The 25,669-nt window shown below is 36.1% G+C and overlaps 3 protein-coding genes across 4 annotated transcripts in view; 2 read left to right on the forward strand and 1 right to left on the reverse strand.

Moving 5' to 3' along the window:
* IPO11 (importin 11) overlaps window positions 1–25,669 on the forward strand; it is a 196,238-nt gene that overhangs the window by 131,641 nt on the left and 38,928 nt on the right. The window contains exon 27 of the mRNA XM_040262582.1: window positions 1,379–1,500. Within this exon, the coding sequence (XP_040118516.1) occupies window positions 1,379–1,500 (122 nt within the window). The remainder of the gene's footprint in view (window positions 1–1,378; window positions 1,501–25,669) is intronic.
* LOC120879238 (coiled-coil domain-containing protein 115-like) lies at window positions 15,642–17,316 on the reverse strand. Its single transcript, XM_040262196.1, has one exon. The coding sequence runs from the start codon at window positions 17,314–17,316 to the stop codon at window positions 16,870–16,872; it is 447 nt and encodes a 148-aa protein (XP_040118130.1). The 3' UTR covers window positions 15,642–16,869.
* Window positions 17,789–20,851, forward strand: LRRC70 (leucine rich repeat containing 70). Of its 2 annotated transcripts, XM_040262585.1 has the most exons (3): window positions 17,789–18,315; window positions 18,804–19,478; window positions 19,857–20,851. In XM_040262585.1, the coding sequence occupies exons 2-3, from the start codon at window positions 18,815–18,817 to the stop codon at window positions 20,705–20,707; spliced, it is 1,515 nt and encodes a 504-aa protein (XP_040118519.1). In that variant the 5' UTR covers window positions 17,789–18,315; window positions 18,804–18,814; the 3' UTR covers window positions 20,708–20,851. The 2 variants fall into 2 exon arrangements, with proteins under 2 accessions (XP_040118519.1, XP_040118518.1); XM_040262584.1 differs by having other exon boundaries at window positions 18,804–20,851.

Raw genomic sequence — 25,669 nt, forward strand, 5'->3', positions numbered from 1 at the left:
CACAAGGCCTCTAGAGTAAATATCTAACTGTTCTTTTGATTACGTAATCCAAACAACTTAATTTGTATTCATGTCCTTATAACTTTGTATCTATTGAAAACTACACACAAAAATCTGAAGAATAACATCTTTATTTCATTCTTAAATAGCCGCACTTTCTGATTAGTGGAATATGAATGGCCACTGGGCACTACCAAGATTCTTAAACCTTAGTTTCAGGTTGGACACTTCCACTTTCATCTTCTGTTCTACCCTGACTTTTTGGTAGTACTGTGCAAAGATAGGAAGTCATCAAAGGGAATGTAATGTTAAAACTGGGAACTATATTGAACTAGTAGTTCTTGCAGTAATCGACAGATGTCACTGTGTTTCTCTGAATATTTTAAATACTTTGTGAGTTCACTGTGGCATCTTAGGACACAGCACACCATTTGGGGAGCTCAAGTATAAAGGGTTGTCTTGAACCAATAAGTGTTCACTTGACTGTTTATTATCTTTTAAACTGTGTTGGAAAAAATGTATTGAAGCATTTCTTGGAAAAATGTAGAAGCACAAAAGTAGGAAAGTATGGGAACTCAAGGTTGATCTTTTGTTACTAAAATCTCTGAAGTACAGATTTTGGTATTAAATGCACTTTTTAAAAGGTGTGAGAAGTGTACAAATGTTTATAAGCAAACCTGAGACCCACTTCTAGTCTACATGATGAGTATACTTGGTCATGTTTTGTTATAGATTCTACCTGTGCCTTAGTTAGGGTTCCTCAGAGAAACAGAGCCAGTTCTGTGTGTATGTAGAGAGATTGAGAGATATACACACATACAGTTGCGCACATGGATATTAAAGGAATTGGCTCATATGATTGATTTCAGGGACTAGCAATTTCTAATTTTGTAGGGCAGGCTGAAAATAAAAACTTGGGCAGGATTTCTGTGTTACATTCCTGAGACAGGGTTTCTTCTATTTATAGGAAACATTAGTTTTTTCTTAAGGCTTTCATCTGATTGAATGACACTGTACTCACATTATCTAGGGTGATCTACTTAATGTCAGCTCATTGCAAATGTAATCATATCTGCAAAATACTTTCATGGCAGCGTCTAGACTAGCATTTGTCCAAACAAGTGGACCCTTAGCCTAGATGAGTTGAATAAGTCTATTTGGCACTCAGTTAATTGGCTCTCAAGATTAATTAGATTCCATTTCTGATTTTGCTCATTTTTTTCCCCCAGCTCACAGCTTGCCCCACATTCTTGTATTCCAATTCTGTGGTTTGTTGGAATTGTACTTTAACCTTTTTTATGAGATTTTTGCCTTTAACAGTACTTATAAGTAAAGAGCATTTCAAATATTTTGAGATGCCTCCTGGTCTTTTTTTCAGATGGACCAGCTTTTGGGAAATATGATTGAAATGTGGGTTGATCGCATGGACAATATTACCCAGCCTGAAAGAAGAAAACTTTCAGCTTTGGCTTTGCTTTCTCTTCTGCCATCTGATAATAGGTGAGGAAATGTTTACTTAAAATTTGTTTTGTTAAAGCATCAAAGTATTAGCACTCTTTTGGCTATTGGTATTGCTGTGTATTGCTGGGCAGTGCTGTTTTATGCATATGTATGCCAACTTTTTAGTTGATAACCAACCAAGTATTGATCTGGATCTAAAAAGGTGGGAATTGTGGGCATTGCAGTTTAATTTGTTGGTGTTCATTTTACCAGTTTATTTCATTTTTGTCTGAATTCCCATTTTAAAAAAACCCAGATTTTATTAGATTTAATTTTAGGTCCTTGTTTTATATAAATATATTAAATAAATAATATTTCAATGTCAGTAACACTTCATAAAGTGTATTATCCTCCTAGTAATTCAATAGTTTGTTACATAATTGTTAATTTTGGATTATCTCTAAAGAAGCTTACAAGTTATTTTTTTCTCCTTACATAGATGAAGTCATTATATTATATTTTACAAACTTTATTAAAATTCTCATTTCCATAAAGCAAATACAAAATGCTTTGATTTGGGCATTTAAAGAAGAGTAATTTTTTTTGGCCTTTATCCCTGTTTTTGTTTGGCATTATATTTCTTTTGGGGGTATTTTTAATTTTAGAAGTATAAAAGCAGGCCTTAAGACATCGTGTTGTATGAGAAGAATAATATATTAGATTTTTTTGTCTTAGAGAATTTTACAGCACCTATATCCTAGTGATAAATTAGTGAAATAAATGCAGTTAGGTTTAGAAATTATTTTTAAAAATTTATTATTATTTCTGGTATAGTAGTTTGGATTAAGAACACAGGTGATTATTTAGTCTTCACATCATAATAATATCATATGCTATTGTATGTTATTATAAAAGTAGATAATAATTTTTGAGCCCCTACTGTTACCCGAAAACTGGGTTTACCTCTTGGTGAGTGTCTAGCCAAAAGATACAGCCAAGTCAAAGACTGGGAGAATGAAGGATTTAGTACTTGCAACAAGTAAGGAGAGTACCAGGGATCTTCCCCAATGCAGTGTCTCCATGAACAGCAACTTTTGGGAAGCTTTAAGCTACCGGTACATGCATAATTATGAAGGGGCATGGATAGTCCACAGAGTCCAAGCTTTGGTAGATTGAAGTCACGAGGGTCAGAAAAGATGAACACCATCATCTCTTAGTTTCCAGTTGATCAGGAGATTGAATGCTTGGGAAGTTTAAATTCTGCAAAACTGCCCAGGAAAGTGCTTCATACTGCTCTTTACTGTTGAAACAGACCTGAGGTTTACAGCTGATCTGTTACGTCTGCTGTTACGTTCTGCTGTTGTTGTTTGCTTGCTTGAAAGCAGTTTGTTCTTTTGTTCCCTTAAAATCATTATTATTAAATTCTTCTCAGTGTTAAGCATTGTAGCCAGGCTTAGATTACAAAATGGCATAGGCCAAAAATGGCTTCTGTTTTGTCGAGAAAGCCATGCCTCATTCTGTTTCTCTAGGGACCCCCTACCTTATATGCTTACATTACCATTTGCTTGTGTTTCGCTAAGTACTTTACATTTATGTCTCATTTAATTTTTAAACAGTCCTGAGTTAGAGACATAATTGTCTTGTTTTTACAGAGCGAAGAAATAACTTAAAAATGTTCAATAACTTGCTTAGGGTCTGGTAAGTGGCATGTCAAAGGGAAGATTTTGAGCTTGGGCAATTGATGCCAGAGCTTGCTCTTTTAGCTCCCAGGTGGATGTACACAAGGGCAACATTATTTCCTCTCTGTGAAACTGAGTGGCATCTTACTTATTTTTGGAAGCCAAATTGAAGCTACCAACATTTTAACTTACTGGTCTTTCCCTTCTTTTTAGTAGAAAAACAGTGACTAGAGATTTACCAGGCCTTTAAAGTAGAGATGTTAAAGAACCTGTTCTTTGGTAGTAATCAACACTCGGTAAACATTTGCTCAATAAATTAATGAATGGAAAAAAAAATAAGCTTGATAGAGCATGTTAGAGTGTTCTCTAACATAAAGTACTGAGATTAAGAGAAAACTTGAAATGACACAGGTTAAAAGATGAGAAGGATATCTAATTGTATCTCAAGCATATTTGTTTTACCCTTTTTGATATTATGGTTGGCTTCAATATTTAATTTTTTTAAAAATTTTCCAAAAATATTTTTGATATGTAAGTTGTGAAAATAGTTGACTTCTCTGAAGAAAATAAAAATGGCTTCTGTTAAGGTTAAAGAAAACTTAGACTGGGGCCTATGTCAGTTTACATAAATTAAAGGGCAAGATTTTTATTAAGGCTTGAATTTCTCTTAAACATTAATTTTTTTAATTTAAAAATATATTGGGCTTCCCGATGGCTCAGTGGTAAAGAACCTGCCTGCTAATGCAGGGGACACAGGTTCAGTCCCTGGGTCAAGAGGATCCCCTGGAGAAGGAAATGGCAACCCACTCCAGTATTCTTGCCTGGAAAATCCCATGGATAGAGGAGCCTGGCAGGCTATAGTCCATGGGGTTGCAAAGAGTCGGACACTACTTAGCGGCTGAACACAGCACAGTAATCTATAATGGAAAAGAATCTGAAAAACAATATATAATCACTTTGTTATACACCATAAACTAACACAACATTGTAAATTAACTATACAATAGAAAAAATAAATTTTAAAAATATAAAAAAGAAATTAAAAATTGTGAGGAAATAGCTTTCTAAATAGGAAAATCAGATCTTACTTCTGTTTTTAAAATAAGGTATTGAAAAGTCTATTGAGTGGTTGTGAATTCATATCATTTTAAGGGTACCTAGAAAGTCTTAAAATAATGTGGTAATAGAATTTTAAAGAATAAAGATTTAACTTTATAGTCCTTGATGGATTAGTGACTAAAGAAGCATTGATAGATATGGGAAATGTGTCCATTTGAAAAACAAACAAAACAACTTAATTGCTCTAAAAATTTGCCACATTATCATTGGCCCATGACATAGCTTTGGAAAATTTAGGTTCAAGTGCTTTAGTGGAAGGGAATGTTGACAAACTGTCAGCAGTTTTATCATTTCCCATTATAACCTTTCTTCTGTTGGGTTGGCCTAAAAGTTCCTTTGAGTTTTTCTGTATGGAAAATTTTTTTGGCCCACCCAGTATTTAAAACTACATAGTTGATGGAGTTTGAGGAAAATTTTCCCCCTTTCATGTCCCCAGTGATATTTTCTGGTTAATCTCCCATATAATAGTAGTTTCTTCTTCCTGTGTTTCTTTTAGGCTTTGCAGTGTAACATTTCCTTTGCCTGAAAAAAAGCAGATCTAGAGAATAATGTGTTGATGATGATATTTTGAATCAGGCTACATTGGGAAATGTTATTTTCTTCTTTATTATAACAAATTTCCACATGCAAGAAATAACACTATTCGAAAACAGGGTTTCTCAACCACAGTACTTTTGACTGTTTGGACCCAGATGATTATTTGATGCTGGAGCTGTACTGTGCATTTTAGGCTATTTAGCTGCATCTGTGGCCTCTACCCACTAGATGCTGGTAGAACCACTGATCTAAAGAATGGCTGTTTGGGAAGCTATTTAAGCTATGTTTTACCATGATCCACTACCTCTGATTCAGATATTTGGCAAAGACTAGGCTTTAGGACCACACTCACATTCTAGCACCACTGGTCACTAATGACCATGGCCAAATAACTTCCTGTGCCTAAGTAACCTTGTTTTGAAATGAGGATACTAATAGTGTCTTCCTGATGAGAGTGTTATAAAGATTAAATGAGTTTACGTATTAAGGTCACACAGTCTAGATAAATGAAATTAGCTGTTTTTGTTTTATCCCTTCCATTCTCTCAACCATTCATCCATTTCCTGCAGTCTAAGTTCTAAAAGAGTAAGTCTTTTTGTGTACCTGTAATCTTAAATTCAGGACATTTTCAGTATATTGAGTATTTATAAAACTGTTAATTAATTCATTAAAAATATGTTAACCATATATGTCAAAGGTATATCACCTTCAGCTTAATGACCTTTTGTAGTATTCTTTCTGCATTGTTACTAACTTAAAAATATATAATTTTGTCTTTGCCTTTGCCTTTTAGTATATCTTTTAGGCTTTTTTATTATATCTTCTTGGTCACCTTCTGAATATAGTACAGTCTTTGTTTTGGTAGTTGTGTGGTACAACTATCTTGTGTCCTTTTTGTTTTATAACTGGAGTGATTCCAAGTTTGAATTTTTTCGTTTCTTAAAGTCTGTATTATTTATGCACAAAGGCAGTAATATTTTCTTCTGCTAATTTTTGTATGAAAATAACGTTATTTACATATAGCTCTTCTAAAATTTTCCAAAGTTTTTGTCCAAAGACATAGATTAAATAAAAGCTTTTTTCATAGATGAAAATGAGAGTAATCAAACTTTCCTTTGGCTCTATTCTCTGAAATAGCAATTCATTCTCTAACTTAAGAGACATATTTTTATAATGTAGTTCTAAGAATTTCAGATGTGTATCTCTGAGATCAAATGTTTTAAGAATTTAATTTTATTTTTGTTTTTACGATTTAAGAAAGTCACCCATGGGGAATGTTTTTCTTAAGCTAGTTGAATAATTCAAAAACAGATTGACAAAGCAGCAGGGATTTTAGGTACGATGGCTTGCTTTCCAGGAGAAATTACCTTATAATAAAGTCCTCTGGGTATCAGATTTACTAGACATGCTTGGATTGGTCACTTAGTATCTCTCCATAGTTCTCTTTTATCTCAAGAATCGTATAAATAAAATATCAGTATTTGGAAATTTATTATTCTGTACAAATTTTCTAATATAATATAATTATCTAGTAAACTAGTTTACAACTTTTAAAACAAGATAGTAGAATCAAGATGACAGGTTCCAAAGAGTAATACTTTGGTATAGTTTCAGTTCAGTTCAGTCGCTCAGTTGTGTCCGACTCTTTGCAACCCCATGAACCATAGCACACCAGGCCTCCCTGTCCATCACCAACTCCCGGAGTTTACCCAGACTTATGTCCATTGAGTCAGTGATGCCATCTAACCATCTCATCCTCTGTTGTCCCCTTCTCCTCCCACCTTCAATCTTTCCCAGCATCAGGGTCTTTTCCAATGGGTCAGGTCTTTGCATCAGGTGGCCATAGTATTACAGTTTCAGCTTCAACATCAGTCCTTCCAGTGAACACCCAGGACTGATCTCCTTTAGGATGGACTGGTTGGATCTCCTTGCAGTCCAAGGGACTCTCAAGAGTCTTCTCAACACCACAGCTCAAAAGTATCAATTCTTTGGCGTGCAGCTTTCTCTATAGTCCAGTTCTCACATCCATACATAACTACTGGAAAAACCATAGCCTTGACTAGACGGACCTTTGTTGACAAAGTAGTGTTTAAATATAGTTAATAAAAGACAGTCTAAAATTTTTGAAATTGTGGTTGTGTTGTTTTACCAGAATTGTGTTTGGTTTAAACTGACCATTCCTAAGTGAGTATTTAATGTGACAAAATTTTATTTTCTTCCTTTAAAATAGGATGCATTTTAACTTCTAGGTCATGCATTCTTATTTAGCATTTTAGAGTATTTTCTTTTATCAGTAAATTCTTAACCTAATAGTTTAGTGGGTTTTCTACAGTAAAAATTAGTTCTCATTTTTTTTTTTTTACATCTTTCACAAGAAAACTGTCTTAGAAGCACCTTGTGTGTGTGTGTGTGGTAACAGCTTATTAGGATTTAATTCAGTTCACCCATTTAAAGTGTACAATTCAGTAGTTTTTAGTATATCCATGGAGTTGTGCATCCATCACCACAGTTAGTTTTAGAGCATTTTGTCATTTCCAAAGGAACTATGTACTCTTTTTCTTTAATACTTTTCTCTTTATTTTTTAAATTATGAAAGTAGGATAGCACATTTATAGGAGACTTGGAAAATACAGAACAAAGTTATAGGTAGTTCCATTATATAATTATTTTTTTTGATAAATTAAAATTTTTAGTTGGAGTTTCAATATCAGACTCTCAAAAATTAATAGAATGAATATGCAGAGAAGTGCAGGGATATAGTAGACGTGAAAATCACCATGAACCAATTCAACATAATTAAATTTATACAATTTCACACAGTAGTAGGATACAAATTCTAGTCAAGTTCTCATAGACTATAAACTAGGAGACACTGGAATATATCCAGCGACTTAAAACAAGTTGCAAAAGTTTCAGGAGCCAGGTACTCTTCAGCAGTCCTTATCACTCATTCCTTTCCCCAGCTAACCACTAATCTACTTTCTGTCTCTGTAGAGGTTTGCCTATTATGGACATTTCCTACAAATGGAATCAGATAATATGTGGTCTTTTGTGACTGACTTCTTTAAATTAGCATATTTTCAGAGTTTACACGTTGTGACAGGTATCACTATTTTCTTTTCGTTGCTAAATCATAGTCTTCTGTATGAATATACCACATTTTGTTTCTCCAGTCATCAAATGATGGACATATGAGCTGCTTCTACCTTTTGGCTATTGTGAATAATGCTGTTATTTGTATATAAGTTTTTGTGTAGATGCTTATCATTTCTCTTGGGTATTCCTGGGTTGTATGGCGATTCTGCTTAACTTTTTAAGGAACTATCAGGCTGTTTTCAAGTTAGCTATATCATTTTATATTCCCATCAGCATTGTATAAGGATTCTAGTTTCTGCATACTCTTAGCAGCACGTATTATTCTTTATTTTTGATTATAGCCATATTGGTTGGTATGAAGTGGTATCTAATTGTGGTAGGAATCTTTTTGAAATAGTTCTGGTATACCATTACTCACCTTTGGGAAGCTTGCTTGACACAACATCTTTTGATGATTGATTACTATATGCTAATTTGGGGGTTCCTGAAAATCATCATTAAACATATACCTTAGTGTTTTGAGAATCTTAATCCCCAGTTTTACCTTTTAATTGTGATTCTGGGCAAGCTATTTAAATTCTTTACATTTGTTTCTTCATTTTTATTTTATTTATTTATTTATTTATTATTTTTTTTAAAAATTTATTTATTTATTTTTAATTTTTACTTTACAATTCTGTATTGGTTTTGGCATAGATTGACATGAATCCACCACAGGTGTACATGCGTTCCCAAACATGAACCCCCCTCCCACCCCCCTCCCCACAACATCTCTCTGGGTCATCCCTGCGCATCAGCCCCAAGCGTGTCATATCCTGCATCAGACATAGACTGGCATTTCGATTCTTACATGATATTATACATGTTTCAATGCCATTCTCCCAAATCATCACACCCTCTCCCTCTCCCTCTGAGTCCAAAAGTCCGCTATACACATCTGTGTCTTTTTTGCTGTCCTGCATACAGGGTCATCATTGCCATCTTCCTAAATTCCATATATATGTGTTAGTATACTGTATTGGTGTTTTTCTTTCTGGCTCACTTCACTCTGTATAATCGGCTCCAGTTTCATCCATCTCATCAGAACTGATTCAAATGTATTCTTTTTAATGGCTGAGTAATACTCCATTGTGTATATGTACCACGGCTTTCTTATCCATTCATCTGCTGATGGACATCTAGGTTGTTTCCATGTCCTGGCTATTATAAACAGTGCTGCGATGAACATTGGGGTACATGTGTTTCTTTCAATTCTGGTTTCCTCTGTGTGTATGCCCAACAGTGGGATTGCTGGGTCATAAGGCATTTCTATTTGCAATTTTTTAAGGAATCTCCACACTGTTCTCCATAGTGGCTGTACTAGTTTGCATTCCCACCAACAGTGTAGGAGGGTTCCCTTCTCTCCACATCCTCTCCAGCATTTATTGCTTGCAGATTTTTGGATCGCAGACATTCTGACTGGTGTGAAGTGGTACCTCATTGTGGTTTTGATTTGCATTTCTCTAATAATGAGTGATGTTGAGCATCTTTTCATGTGTTTGTTAGCCATCCGTATGTCTTCTTTGGAGAAATGTCTATTTAGTTCTTTGGCCCATTTTTTGATTGGGTCGTTTATTTTTCTGGAATTGAGCTGCAGGAGTTGCTTGTATATTTTTGAGATTAGTTGTTTGTCAGTTGCTTCATTTGCTATTATTTTCTCCCATTCGGAAGGCTGTCTTTTCACTTTGCTTATGTTTTCATTTGTTGTGCAGAAGCTTTTAATTTTAATTAGATCCCATTTGTTTATTTTTGCTTTTATTTCCAGAATTCTGGGAGGTGGATCATAGAGGATCCTGCTGTGGTTTATGTCGGAGAGTGTTTTGCCTATGTTCTCCTCTAAGAGTTTTATAGTTTCTGGTCTTACATTTAGATCTTTAATCCATTTTGAGTTTATCTTTGTGTGAGGTGTTAGAAAGTGATCTAGCCTCATTCTTTTACAAGTGGTTGACCAGTTTTCCCAGCACCACTTGTTAAAGAGATTGTCTTTACTCCATTGTATATTCTTGCCTCCTTTGTCAAAGATAAGGTGTCCATATGTATGTGGATTTATCTCTGGGCTTTCTATTTTGTTCCATTGATCTATATGTCTGTCTTTGTGCCAATACCATACTGTCTTGATGACTGTGGCTTTGTAGTAGAGCCTGAAGTCAGGCAAATTGATTCCTCCAGTTCCATCCTTCTTTCTCAAGATTGCTTTGGCTATTCTGTTTCTTCATTTTTAAAATGAGGTTAATAGTATCTCTTGTAGACATCCTTTGATAAAGGTTAAGTGAGATAATTCAAAACTCAGTGGTTATTATTAGGTTTTTTGTATAATGTTCCTTGCTTCTATATGTTAGATATAAAGAACTCAATAGACATTACTTGCTGTTATTATTGCTACAGTAGCTGCTATAGTTATTACTAGATTACATTTCATTCTGTATGAAAAAGAACCACATACGTTTTATGTTTAGAAAAACTGATATATTCTACCAAAGGCAGCTTGTTCTTCAGTTAGTATCATTTTTTCATTATCAGATTGGTGCTGCTGCATAGTATTGCCATTTTCATAGAGGCACTGAAATATTCTGTCCATATGTACTAAATGACTCTCCTGGGATTTAGCTGTTATAAAAGTAGTAAGTAATCTGTTGTTGTGTGGGAGTTGAATTTCTGATATGTTGCCGGTCTTTCTGTTATTCCAGCTGAATTTAAACTCAGTCAGTGCATAGACACTGACTGAATTGTTTTTCTCCAATGGTGGTTTTGTTTGACATTTCCATCTAATAAGAGTATTATTTATAAGGAATGTTGCACGTTGATAATTTAGAGAAATCAAAGGAAATTTGGTAATACTACACTACAAAAAGCCGGCTTTGTGAATTCTGGATCCCAAACACTTAAGGTCCAAGAAATGCAGCCTTTTCCTCTGCTTTATTTCCATGGGCAGAGAGGAAGAGAAAACTGACAAGTTTGCTGTGCCCAGACAGAAAAGGAAATCTCATGTGGTTGATATTCACATAGATTAGGACCAACAGATATTGGTCCTAGTTTTGAACAGAATGCCTACTTTTAAAACTCTTTGTTTGCTTTTACTTTATACTTATCAGAGAGACTTTAATGTCAATGTAGTTCTTTTGCAGTTGTTTTTGATTGTCTAAAGAACTACAGGGGAAGAAATGGAGAATAGGAAATTACAGTAATTGCTAGTGTCTTTGGGAATTTTACTCCTTAATAGACATATTTCTTTTTACCTTTATGATTGTTGTAATCAGCCTCAGTTCAGTTCAGTTGCTCAGTCGTGTCCGACTCTCTGCGACCCCATGAATCGCAGCACGCCAGGCCTTCCTGTCTATCACCACCTCCCGGAGTTCACTCAGATTCACATCCATCGAGTCAGTGATGCCATCTAGCCATCTCATCCTCTGTCATCCCCTTCTCCTCCTGCCCCCAATCCCTCCCAGCATCACAGTCTTTTCCGATGAGTCAGCTTTTCTGAGGTGGCCAAAGTACTGGAGTTTCAGCTTTAGCATCATTCCTTCCAAAGAAATCCCAGGGCTGATCTCCTTCAGAATGGACTGGTTAGATCTCTTTGCAGTCCAAGGGACTCTCAAGAGTCTTCTCCAACACCACAGTTCAAAAGCATCAGTTCTTCGGCGCTCAGCCTTCTTCACAGTCCAACTCTCACATCCATACATGACCACAGGGAAAACCATAGCCTTGACTAGATGGACCTTTGTTGGCAAAGGAATATCTCTGCTTTTCAATATGCTGTCTAGGTTGGTCATAACTTTTCTTACAAGAAGTAAACGTCTTTTAATTTCATGGCTGCAGTCACCATCTGCAGTGATTTTGGAGCCCCAAAAAATAAAGTCTGACACTGTTTCCACTGTTTCTCCATCTATTTCTCATGAAGTGATGGGACCAGATGCCATGATCTTCGTTTTCTGAATGTTGAGCTTGAAGCCAACTTTTTCGCTCTCCTCTTTCACTTTCATCAAGAGGCTTTTTAGTTCCTCTTCACTTTCTGCCATAAGGATGGTGTCATCTGCATATCTGAGGTTATTGATATTTCTCCTGGCAATCTTGATTCCAGCTTGTGCTTCTTCCAGCCCAGCGTTTCTTATGATGTACTCTGCATGAAAGTTAAATAAGCAGGGTGACAATATACAGCCTTGACGTACTCCTTTTCCTATTTGGAACCAGCCTGTTGTTCCATGTCCAGTTCTAACTGTTGCTTCCTGACCTGCATACAGATTTCTCAAGAGGCAGGTCAGGTGGTCTGGTATTCCCATCTCTTTCAGAATTTTCCACAGTTTATTGTGATCCACACAATCAAAGGCTTTGGCATAGTCAGTAAAGCAGAAATAGATGTTTTTCTGGAACTCTCTTGCTTTTTCAATGATCCAGCGGATGTTGGCAATTTGATCTCTGGTTCCTCTGCCTTTTCTAAAACCAGCTTGAACATCTGGAAGTTCCTGGTTCACGTATTGCTGAAGCCTGGCTTGGAGAATTTTGAGCATTACTTTACTAGCGTGTGAGATGAGTGCAATTGTGAGGTAGTTTGAGCATTCTTTGGCATTGCGTTTCTTTGAGATTGGAATGAAAACTGATCTTTTCCAGTCCTATGTAATCAGCCTAGTTTGTTTTAATTTGAAATAACTTGTCTAAATTTTCCTGTGATTAAAATATAGTGCAATGCTGTAGGGTCCTAAGAGAATCATAGAAATATGTTACTTACTGCTTATGGCATTTCCCCCCTGTGTTAGTATATTTGTTTGGTTAGGTTTTGGGAGTGGTCAAATAGTGAGTTTTATGCAGATAATTGCAGTGATTATATGTGTTTGGGAAACAGCAGAGGCATGTTATTGTAATCACAGTTATATCAGCTTTTAAAAAAATATGCAGTTGGTGAATTTGGCTTGAATTATGTTATTGAATTAAAATATATATTGAAAATCTGTATATAAAAAACTGTATTAACTAAGTATTATGTGAATACAGAGGACTTTTAAGCATAGACATTACCATTGAGAAATTGATAGTTCTAATTAGGTGGTGGTTTAGTCGCTATGTCGTGTCAGGCTCTTATGACCCTGTGGACTCTAGCCTGCCAGGCTCCTTTGTTCATGGGATTCTCCAGGTGAGAATACTGGAATGGGTTGCCATTTCCTTCTGCAGGGGATCTTCCTGACCCAGAGATCAAACCTGGGTCTCCTGCCTTTCATGCAGATTCTTTACCAACTGAGCTGTGAGGAAAGATGACAGTTCTAGTTAGGGGAGTATGTAAAAGAGTGGTAAACTTGAAGGGATCATAGCTGATACCAGGGTATCTGACAAGCACAAGGTGAGTGTTACCATCACATGCCAGCAGAGTTTGAAAGGTAAATTTTGTGTGCTTTGTGGCAGCAGAAGCTTTGTACTTGACATCTGACCTGTGTATGAAGAGGCTATATCTTGATGTGGATATCCTGGCAAGAGTTTGAGGTATTAGGGGCATGCTTGTCTATAGAGAAAAGATACAGTAACAGAAAAAGGACAATATTAGGTTACATCAGATTGGTTTAGATCATTTCAGTCTATGAGGAACAACCCCTCTGTGATGCAGCTTTCCATGTTTTTATTTTTTGATTAGATTGTGCAGTGTATCTTTCAGTAACAGAAGCTGGGAGGTGTAGACAAGATGGTTTAGGAAGATGACCAGTTGGTGCCATTAATCCATGTTCACTGAGTAGTTTTGTGGGGAAAAGAGGTAGATTATTAATATCTGGGCTTGGTGATTTAAAAAAATTTATTGACATTTATAAAACTTCAAAGCTGAATGTCAACTTGTTCTTCTGACCAGTCCTTTGAAAACCCAATGTCTCTCCCCACCCAGAAGTTTGGCACATTTGGAGGTATTTTGAAGTTTTTCTGTCCTTCCACCTTAGAATTTGAATGGAAATAGTCCATTTTGGTTTTCATTTCCAATACAAATTCATTGTACCCTTGAAACGTATAGCAGAACTAAAGTGCCCTTACCTTCCTATCAAATATCAAGCTTGTGATACTGATACAACAGACATTCAGCAGTATTTTTGAAGTTTCTTTCATGTGTTAGGGCAACATGCTGTGCTTTCAGTTTACACATTATTGTTCAGTTCAGCCTGGCATCTTAGAAAAACAGCTACTTATGTTTTCTATCTCCTGTCCTAACTGCTTAGGGAAGTTCCTGAATGCTTATGACTTTTAAATGACATTTTAAAAAAAAGAAAACTGATTGACTGAATGGTTTTTCAGTTTTTGGTGGGGCACACCATGTGGCATGCAGGATCTTAGTTCCCTTACCAGGGATCAAACCCATACCTCCTACAGTGGAAGCGCAGTCTTAACCACTGGACCACCAGGGAAGTGGGTGGTGGTTGTTCAGTTGCTAAGTCACGTCTGACTCTTAGCAACCTTCAGAATTAACATCATGAATGAGAAGCAGGTAGACACCATGTACTGCTAGATGTTATATTTCAAGAACATATCACTTACGTAATGTTCCAACCACGGAAGATTAACCTGGTTCTAACCATGAGGAAATATCAGACAAATCCAAATGAGGAACATTCTGGGAGAGAGTTGGTCTTCCTTGGTGTCTCAGACTGGAAAGAAATCTGCCTGCAATGCAGAAGAAGCAGGACACCTGGGTTCGATCCCTGAGTCAGGAAGATCCCCTGGAGAAAGGAATGGCAACCCATCCAGTATTCATGCCTGGAGAATCCTCATGGACAAAGGAACCTGGTGGGCTACAGTCCATGGGGTTGCAAAGAATTGGACACGACTGAGCGACTAACACTTTTCACTTTTACATGTCATGAGAGGCTTCATGAGGGAATGAAGACCCAAAGAAACCATTAAACCTGTGTATTTTTACACCGAGTTTGGTGCAGAGTCATGGGAAGATATGTATGGTAAAGGGTATGAGATAAGTATGTATAATAAACCAGGGGAAAATTTGCAAGTTCTATTTGTTTGGGTTCTTCTGAGTCCTCTTATCTTTGAAGATAAGGGTGCTCCCTTCCTCACAGTATAGGAAGGGCATTTCTCACTGGAGGGTTTAATGACTTGTTTCAGGGGACAAGGGCAAGGAATATGGGGCTGTGGCTGGGGGTGATAGAGATCAGAAAGAGAACTTCCTGCTTATGCTGTATGCTCAGTCTCCTTCAGCTTAACGTAGTCAGTATGCCAGGGTGCTGTATCTTGTGGTAGCATGTCCTAAACCCCATCATAATTCTTTAAGTTACGTGACATAATTGAAAAAAATCCTCTATGTTATTCAAAAATATGAAAAAAATGAACTTGAAAAACTAGCTCTTATTTCATCTTTATGTCTAATTCATGCCATTTCCCTGTCATTTAGTTTTTTGGTTGCTGTTTTCTAATTTCTTTAACTATAAAATAGTAATAACCATAGAGGCCGCAAAAGATAGTTGTGAGATTTGTAAATCATTTTGATAAAGATCGTCTCTAGAGTGCACTTCTGATTTTTTATTGTAAAAAAAATACTGGGTTATACAAAATATTAATATGGAAATAATTCATATTATTATCTGAAGTAATTGTCTTGATATGAAAGAGCTGCTTTAGTATCAAAGGGAGTTATAGTATACAATTATACATATTACTACTGATATTTTAATCACACTGTCAGGGTATTAGTAATATTAATGTCAGAATTAAATTAGAAATCCTAAGCAGTCAGATTTTTTTTTTTTTTTTTATGATTCAAGTATATTTTTATTAAAGGCTCAAGAATTAAAACAGTGTCTGTGTTAAGACACTGGTACCTGTGTCTTAACTTACATTAAGATAAATGAAAAAAATGGAAATGCTAAAATATGGTAGGGGTATACAACACTGGGATTAATCGAAAGAAAAGGGTGGCACTTCAAATCAGCGCTAAGGATGGTCCACTGTATGAACTATGGTAGAAGAGAGGAAGTTGAGTGCAGGACTCACCCCATACCTCACTTGAATACAAAAGTTCTTAAACACTGGAGAATTCCCTTATTATCCCATCAACCACAATCCCAAAGCCAGAAATCATAAAATAGCTACCTGATAATTTCAACTGTTCTAAGAAACTTGATTTAAACACACAAGAGCTGAGAGCTTTCACCTTACTCATTACGCTATTCAACTGTTCTGTGCAGTTTAATGCAATGTGTTTTATAATAAAAAGTTAAACCCACCACAAGTAAAGTTAAAACACAAAAACTGGGAAAAAAGATACATCTCATAAACAAAAAACTAACATCCCCATAAGCTCCTAGAAACTGCTAAAAATATCAACAAGCCCATAGAAAAATGAAGCCAAGACAGAGTTTCTGGCCCTTCAACAAATTAAAAGACTCACTCTTGAAAGGCAAAAGCAGTCTTTAAAAAACCTGAATGGTCTCTTGAAAGAGTTCCCTTGAAAATTTAGGTCAGATCCTTTTTACTTTCTGGCTTAAAACCTGCTAAGCATTCCCCATCTACTTAGGTATGTTTTTCTATCAGTGCAGAATCATTCTGTCCTGATCTGTGTAGCTATGTATGTTTTTTTTCCTCCATCAAAGTCAGTTTTAAGGATCTAGAGAAACTGAAGCACCTACTTCTTTCTTGTCCTTCCCTGCCACTAGCTGTGTAGTATTTCATCCAGTAATGAAAAACCACAGCTAACTGATGCATGAAGTTGTTATTGTTCAATAATATGAACTAACCTAACAGCTTTGTGACTGCTCTACATGGATGTGAGTTTACAAGTGGTTTCACAGTAGTAGCGTTGAACATTATGCAGTTCGCCTCTTCAGCCTTCCCCACCTAACAAAGTTGGAAATATGCAGACCAGAGAAGTATCAAGGAGCAGGAGTTAGTTGGGGTGGCGGGCAATCTGTGAAGGAGGAAGGGCTGATAAGGGAGCCACATCGAAGAAGAGCTATTCCCACTGCCTTGCTCCTGTGGTGACAGGTCAGGTAGCCCTGGGTTCCAGCTGCTTGAGTTCCTCCTGGAGTTCCTGGAGCTGGCTTCGCCCCCAGCTGATGCGGCTCTGAAGGCTGGCCATGTCTGCAGCCAGCTGCAGACCCTCCCGGAAGCTGGCTTGAGCTTGTCGCAGACTGTGAGGAACCAGGATTCCAAACCATTTCAAAGGGTTCTGGGGAGCTGGGGAGGAGTCTGGCTCTGGGGTCCTTGGGAGACCCTTGCGCCTGCGCAGAGCTGCCTCGCGGGATCCCACTTCTTCTGGAGTCTGGGTGCCGGCTCTCACCATCCAGAACTTCTGGAGTCCGTCCTGAGCCTCGCTGGTGCAGACGCAGACCTGGGGCTCCATGTGGGAGGCATACTGCAGGGGCCCTACTGACTTGGCACCCATTGCATAGCGTGCTTTGGAGAGCGAGAGCCAGCCCTTCAAATCGAACATTCGCCTCCTCGCGGTAGGTAGTGAAGCCGGGCTGTCGCCTTTATTCAGCAGTCAGATTTTTGGAAAATTAATGACAGGACAGTACATAATATATACGGTGTATAATCAGTGCTTTAAATCCTTACTTTAAAGAATTACATTATGCACAGATGTGTTTTATAAATAATTTAGACTAATTTAGATGTATATATAATGAAAAGTCATTAAAGGGTCTCTTTCATCAAAGATTACCTTTTGTCAGTGATTTGGTATACAAATTATCATTTTCCAGTTCAAGGCATATACCTTAATGTATTAAGGTACTTATTGGTGGTATTCAGTACATTTTATGTGCCAGTTTTTTTTTAAATCAAGAAAGGAGAGCACAGAGGAACAGCCTTTATGTTCATCATTCTAAATTACTTGTTTTGCTACCATTTTTTTTAAGGAATAAAACAAAATTAAAATCTCTACTGTATACTCAGAATAATAGAAATATAAATATTCTATGCATTTAAAAAATTCATAGAAGTTATATTACTCTATTTATATCTTATTTCAACTTGTTTTTTCCATTTGATAGCTATTTGTAGTTGATGTATACAGAGTTTATTCATTCTAAATATTTAAATAATACATATGTTTAAAAATGCTTATTTTAAAGATGAAATATTTAGGTTTGTACATTGGGAAAACTCAGATTAACTGCCTTCTGAAAAAATAAGTTCCTGAGATTTCCTTTTAGCAAACTTTTGAAACACAGATAACATGACTTCCTGTCTCTCAGTTTCCTGTATCCATGACAACCTGTGTTTTACACACTGAGTGTGGGGGAACTAATGTGAAGAGTGGTGTTTCCTGAGCAAATTGTGACTTAAAAAAAAAAAAAAAAAAGGTGGAGGGGTGGAGGTCAACAGCGCCACAAAAGAAATGCAGCCTAGAAATGTCGTTCTTCAGATTTATAAAGAAAACCGTTGCTTGAATCAGCCGACTGTTAATAATATGAATTTCCTGTTCTTGGTAAGATTATTTAAATATGAACTTTTAGTTGAAACAAGAAATAATTCAATTAGTAAAAATCTATAGTTTAAAGAGAGTTTGATTGTTCTGTACTGAATTTGTGTTTTCGAAAATTATGTTGTTAAATTGATAGTAGACTTAAAGTTGATGAAGGCATATTTGTATCCGAGATCTTTATCTCCACATCATCATTTGTCAGTTTTGTTATAGTCAGTTGTAATATTTTAGGTTAACTTAGCAAACATTTTATTTTGCAGTTCATTTAATTTGATTATCATTTTGTTAAACAGTGAGTTAATGGCCTAGAGGTGCCAATAATTCTAGAACATATTTCAAACTTATTATTTTATGCTATCACTGTAGTATGATTTATGATATTTAGTATTATGGCTAATCCTAATAAAATAAGGTATAGAATTTCTAGTACTGTAAAGCTTTCAGTTAAAGAACTTTTTGATGATTTAAAGTTTTACCTTTTCTTTTTGTAGCCAATTTTGATATGAACAGAGAAACCAAGAACAGGGCTATGTGTGGAGTACGTTTTTCTCTGCCTTGCCTACGACTGTTTCTACTTGTTACCTGTTATCTTGTATTATTATTCCATAAAGAGATTCTTGGATGTTCGTCTGTTTGCCAGCACTGCACTGGGAGACAAATTAACTGCCGTAACTTAGGCCTTTCAAGTATTCCTAAGAATTTCCCTGAAAGTACAGTTTTTCTGTATCTGACTGGAAATAATATATCTCATATAAATGAAAGTGAATTAACGGGACTTCATTCTCTTGTAGCGTTGCATTTAGATAATTCTAGCATTGTGTATGTATATCCAAAAGCTTTTGTTCATTTGAGGCATCTGTATTTTCTGTATCTGAATAATAATTTTATAAAACGCTTGGATCCTGGAATATTTGAGGGACTTTCCAATCTTCGTAATTTATATTTACAGTCTAATCAAGTATCTTTTGTTCCAAGAGGAGTGTTTCATGATCTTGTTTCAGTTCAGTACTTAAATCTGCAAAGAAATCGCCTCACTGTCCTTGGGAGTGGTACCTTTGTTGGTATGATTGCTCTTCGGATACTTGATTTGTCAAACAATAAAATTTTGAGAATATCAGACTCAGGCTTTCAGCACCTTGGAAACCTGGACTGTTTGTATCTAGAAGGTAATAATTTAACAAAAGTACCATCAAATACTTTTGAAGTACTTAAGAGTCTTAAAAGACTTTCTTTGTCTCATAACCATATAGAAACAATACAGCCCTTTGCATTTAAAGGGCTTGTCAATTTGGAGTATCTCCTCCTGAAAAATTCAAGAATTAAAAATGTTACTAAGGATGGATTTAGTGGAATTAGTAACCTTAAACATTTGATCTTAAGTGATAATGATTTAGAAAATTTAAATTCTGACACATTTAGCTTGTTAAAAAATTTAATTTACCTTAGGTTAGATAGAAACAGAATAATCAGCATTGATAATAATACATTTGAAAACATGGGAGCATCTTTGAAGATTCTTAACCTGTCATTTAATAATCTTACAGACTTGCATCCAAGGGTCCTTAAGCCATTGTCTTCACTGATTCATCTTCAGGCAGATTCTAATCCTTGGGAATGTAGCTGCAGACTATTGGGTCTTCGCGACTGGTTAGCATCTTCAGCCATTACTCTAAACATCTTTTGTCAGAATCCCCCATCCATGCGTGGCAGAGCATTGCATTATGTTAAATGGACTGACTTTGCAAATTGTGTTACATCTGCAAATGTATCCAGAACTTGGGCTATAACATCTCTTCATATTTACCACAAGACCACTACGTTAATGATGGCCTGGCATAAAATAACCACAAATGGGAAACGTTCGGAAAACACTGAGAGCGTTACTTTCGGGGAACGAATTCATACTTCACCTGCCGGTAGATTTTTTCAAGAGAATACTTTTGGTAACCCATTACAGACTACTGCGATGTTACCTGTGCAAATACAGCGTACTTCTCCTGTTAACTTGAACTTGGAAAAAAACAGTGCTCTACCGATTGATGCTGCTTCAGTATCAGGGAAAACATCTCCGATTTGTACACAAGAAGTTGAAAAGCTGAATGAGGCTTTTGACATTTTGCTAGCTTTTTTTATTTTAGCCTGTGTTTTAATTGTTTTTTTGATCTACAAAGTTGTTCAATTTAAACAAAAACTAAAGGCACCAGAAAACTCAGGGGAAAATAGACTTGAATACTACAGCTTTTATCAGTCAGCAAGGTATAATGTAACAGCTTCAATTTGTAACACTTCCCCAAATTCTGTAGAAAGCCCTGGTTTGGAGCAGATTCAACTTCATAAACAAATAGTTCCTGAAAGTGAGGCACAGGTCATTCTCTTTGAACATTCTGCCTTATAATCCAGTTAAATAATGAGCTGTAAGAAAACCTCAGTGTTGTGGACATGAATAAAACTGAAACATCCGTATAGAATTATAGACTTTATTTGGATATATAATGATTTTTGTGAGCTTAGTATTAATAAATATAGGTTTTTAATAATTTGTGAATACTGTATTCATTCTTTAAATATTATCTTTGATAGGCACTATATCAAGTAATAATAATAGCTAACATTTCTGTGTACCAAGCACTGTGTTAAATATTTTACATATAACACTGAATCCTTAAAAAGCCTATAAGGTAATAATATCTTCGTTTTATAGATAGGGAAACCTAGGCAGAGTGAGGTAAGAAACTGTCCCAAATTCCAGAGTGCATGCTTTTAATTTTCTGCTGTCCTGCTGCCTGGGTGCTAGGGATTTATAATTGTGAACAGCATGGACATGGTTCCTGTTTTTGGTACAGCTTAAAATATTGAGGAGGACACATAGGGTTATTGTACAGTATGGTAAGTACTGCACTTGGAGGTACTGTTTTGTATAACATATATGGAGACGAGAGAAGGCTCTATAAGAAAAGGGATATTGAAACTGGCCTGCAAAGAATAAGTAGACATTAGCCTAGAGAAGAGAGCTGAGTAGTAGGTAGAGATAATATTGTATCAGAAGGGTTGAAGAAATAGAATACTGCTTTCAGGAACTAAAATTCACTCCATCTGGAGTTGTGAATGGTATTGAGATCTGCAGCTAGAGAGAAAGCTCAGATGATGAAGGATATTGTAATTTCATATTTTCCCCTGGGGCAACAGGGGGCCGTGGAAGGGTCTTAAGCAATGGTAAGAGTAGCAAATGCCATTGTTTGGTGGCACATTCAGTGCTTCTTTTAAACATTTAGCGTTTGGCAAATACAGACTGAAAGTGCACTGTTTCTGGAAGTAACGAGACTAGAACCAGGATTAATCTAAATCGTTGATCCAGGGGAGAGATGCTGGAGGCCTGGACCAGGGTATTGGCAGAGAGGATGGATGGATTCTAGAGCTACTTTGCAAGGTGCCTTGGTGATTGGCTGAGGAGTAGCAGAGGAGGGAGAAATCGTATGTTAGGTTTTTGGGAAACATTTGCCTTAAGATTATAGGCAACATTCTAGAAAACTTCTGTTCATTTATAAACCACATACAGAACGAAATAGGCCTGTTTGAGTCACCACTTAGGTCAAGAAATAGAACATTCAAATAGAACATATACGTGGACTATTCTTAAACTTGAGGATTATAGAGATAGCCAAGTGTTTAAGCTTTAAGGTGGAGGGGACCCATATGTAATTAGGACATTTTTACTCCTTTATCTCACCCACAGCACAACGAAAACAGCAAAGTTTGTCATGTTTGTCTTTAAGGGTTGTGAAAATGGCAGGGGAGGGGGGGAAGGAGGGGAAGCCTGAAAACCTTTTCTGAGGCTCTGAAAATCGGCTTTGATGTTAGGACTTCCTACCCACCAAGCTGACTGCACATATACTTCCCCCCATCCTGTTGCACTTCTTGTTCTTCCCACTTGGCTTGTCTTCTGTTACTAGGCCAGACTGAAAAAGATACGCATGGACTTGTAGTGTGTTGGCTGCTCTGGACTAAGAGTAAAGAGAAAGGGGTAGGTGAAACCAAAGAGAAGGTTGTTCTCTTTACCAGTTAGACTTTGTTTATATGTATCAACCCCTGAATAATAATAATTTTTTTTTCTCCTTAGAAGGCCTGTTTCATTTCTCATTAGAACTTGTACTTTTCTTTTCTGTTACTGGACTTACTGATGAGGCCTTAGGTGGGTGAGGAGGGATATGAATCAGTTTTATCATTATTATCTAGAGTGTTAATGACTTCAGTTAGGGAGCACTATTAACAGGATAATGGGCCTGCTTTTTTCAGTATTACACCATCTCAAGTATAGTTTTTAAAGACATTTATAATGGTGAGGTCATGTGTCCAACCCCATAATTACCAAATCTATTCAATTCTTTTATGTTACTTTGAAGAAAAAAGAAAAATACAAGAACCAGTTTGTCAAGTGATTCCTATAAGCATTGAAAACAAGTCTTGGTTAGGTTTTTTTCACCCTAATGTCTTTTCCAAACGGTTCTATACCAGTCATTGATCATCTCCTTTTTATAGAACTTTAGTATATCTTCATTGAACAGTATTTCTTAAAGCATAGTCTTCCTGTTGAAAATCATGTAAAATGGCAGTTTTTTCGCATCCCACTACACACAGATCATTGTAGCTATTTCTTATTGTCTTAAAGAGAATGGCTTGCTTTTCCCCCCCACCTCTCTGCACTCATTAAAAAAAAAGTTAATTGGAAGAATGGTTTATAATATGAGCTTCCCAGGTGGCACTAGGGGTAAAAAAAAAAAAAAATCTGCCTACTAGTGTGGGAGATGCAAGAGATGTGGGTTTGATCACTGGGTTGGGAAGATCCCCTGGAGTAGGAAATATTCTTGCCTGGAAAATTCCATGGACAGAGGAGCCTGGAGGGCTACAGTCCACAGGGTCACATAGAGTCAGACATGACTATACAACGGGAGAATGGTTTATAATATGAAAGACTTTGTAAGGATAATTGTTGGGTATAAACTTTTATTTTTAAATAACTTAGTGAATTTCCACATGAATTTTTTTATCCTATTTCCTTGCTAACATTTGTCAATGGTCACTTTTCATGTGACCATGAAGAGAATTAACTGTGTAGAAAGATGTATGTTTCCATTTAAGTGACAGAAATATTTTCAGCCTAGGTCCTCGAAAATAGAGGAGAGGGGACCTGATTTTAGTGTAAATGGTGTGATAGGAATTCTGGAATAAGACCGACATAGCAGGGCTTTTTCCTTTATTTCAATAAACTGTTCTTTACTTAGACTTGTTAATATAAGCAGAAAAGTATACATTAGAGAATATCTTATTTGGTTGTGGCTTAAAAATGTATTTATTTTCTTAAATTACCCTAAGTTCATCCACCCTCTAACTTAGGATTTAATGTGAGTTCAAATATGATTAGGTACAGTATACAAGTTGTGATCTAGTTAGAGCAGAGAAAATTTTAAAGTGACTAAAGTTCTGGCTTCTTTCTAGAGCTTGCTACTATGAAGAACTTAAATCATCAACTTTAGGTTATAAAACTGTTCAGAACAGGTTATTTAAAATTTTGTGTTCTTGTAAATGTTGTGTTCCTGAATACCTGTTTTTCTCCAGGGCCCAAATGGATGAAGATGTGATGTTAAGTATGTAAATTCATCACATTGAGAAGTTATTTAAGACACATGGTCTATGATGGTGAATCAGTGCTTACTAGAAAATTACTAATAAAAGTTGCACAAATGAAAAGAAACTAGAGTCCTGTTCACATTTAGTCTATTACTTATTGTTTGGGTAACCAGATGAATATTAGAATTTTTTTTGATTTGTGCCTTTGGGATTAAGAATTTTGCATTATCTTTCTAGGGGCGTTTTCTTTTCTGAACACCTGTTGTTGAGTGTGTAATGATACGAAAGGACAGAAATAGTTTTAAGCCACCATGATTTTTTTAAGTTGGGTGAAAAACACAAGAAAGAAGGATTTTTTTTTTTCTTTAGTATTGTGCCTAGGTTTCAAAAGTAAGGAAAAAATCACTTTCCATGAAGTTTCTGCAATTCACATATTCTGCAGGTACTTTTATATACCTGGAAAGTAATCTCAAAATGTCATACTTCTAGGAAATATTAAGTTTAAGAGCTGTAGTTTCACTCCTGTGCATTTGACTAAAAAAGAAAGTTTACTAAAAGTGGAATTGTTTTCAATGATCAGGTGATTTTTACCTACTGAGTAAAATTTTTCATGCTCTCATCTATTTATTTAATGTTTATATATATATATATATATACATATATTATGTATATACACACATATATACAAAACAAGCAGATGTTTAAAAAGGCCTGCTTTCTTTTTGTAGTGTAGGTTAACTCTCATCTGTGCAAATAAATTAATGTATCAACCAAATATGTACAATAAGAAAAGTGATAAGTAAAAAAGATTACTAATACTTCTTGCCCTTCAATTTTAATTTTATTGTCTTTTTTCATCCTTGAGGTTAAACATTCCTTGCATTATCTAAGATGAATGTTTCAGACATAGGTTTCAATACAGTGACTTTCTGTTCTGTTTTCTGCCTCATATCTGGTGTAGATGAATCAGTTGTAATATGTTATCTACAGCTTAGTTACCCATACTTGTAATTTAAAAAAGAAATAAGTAAAAATAATATTGTTTATAAAACAAAGGGCAGTTTTTGAGCTTTGGGGATCATAAATTCCCATGATTATTTATTCTGTATTCCCATGGTGCATAATGTTACCCTAAGGGACTCCAGCATCTTCCTGGCCCAGGGATCAGACTCACGTCTCTCGTGTCTCCTGCACTGGCAGGCGGATGCTTCCCTGGTGACTCAGATGGTAAAGAATCTGTCTTCAGTATGAGAGGCCCGGGTTCAGTCCCTGGGTTGGGAAGGTCCCCTGGAGAAATGAGTGGCTACTGATTCCAGTATTCTTGCCTGGAGAATTCCATGGACAGAGAAGCCTGGTGGGCTATAGTCCATGGGGTCACAGCGTCGGACATGACTGAGTGACTAACATTTTCACTTTTCACTTTCCACTTAGGAAGCCCAAGTTAATTGATATCCTGGTATAAATCCACCTGCTTTTAATACTCAGTCAGCCATTCTACTGAAGTCTGCTCACGGGACTACACTAAGATAAAGTTTTGGCTTTAATAATCAGCTATCAGGGGTTTTTTGTTTGTAAACTCCTGAATGTTGTTTTTCTACTGTGCTGTAGAAAACCTCAGTTTCCATATCCATGAATACAGAAGACCTCATGTACTGTATCATTTTAGAGTATAAGGGACTTGCGCATCCATGGATATCCAAGCACAGTTGTATAGACTAGCATGGAGTTTGGA

This window comes from Oryx dammah, unplaced genomic scaffold (assembly GCF_014754425.2).
Source record: "Oryx dammah isolate SB20612 unplaced genomic scaffold, SCBI_Odam_1.1 HiC_scaffold_20, whole genome shotgun sequence".
NCBI lineage: Eukaryota > Metazoa > Chordata > Mammalia > Artiodactyla > Bovidae > Oryx > Oryx dammah.

Coding starts and splice junctions, on each gene's coding strand:
- LRRC70 (XM_040262584.1), top strand. CDS start 18,815: ATGAACAGAGAAACCAAGAACAGGGCTATGTGTGGAGTACGTTTTTCT.
- LOC120879238 (XM_040262196.1), bottom strand. CDS start 17,316: ATGTTCGATTTGAAGGGCTGGCTCTCGCTCTCCAAAGCACGCTATGCA.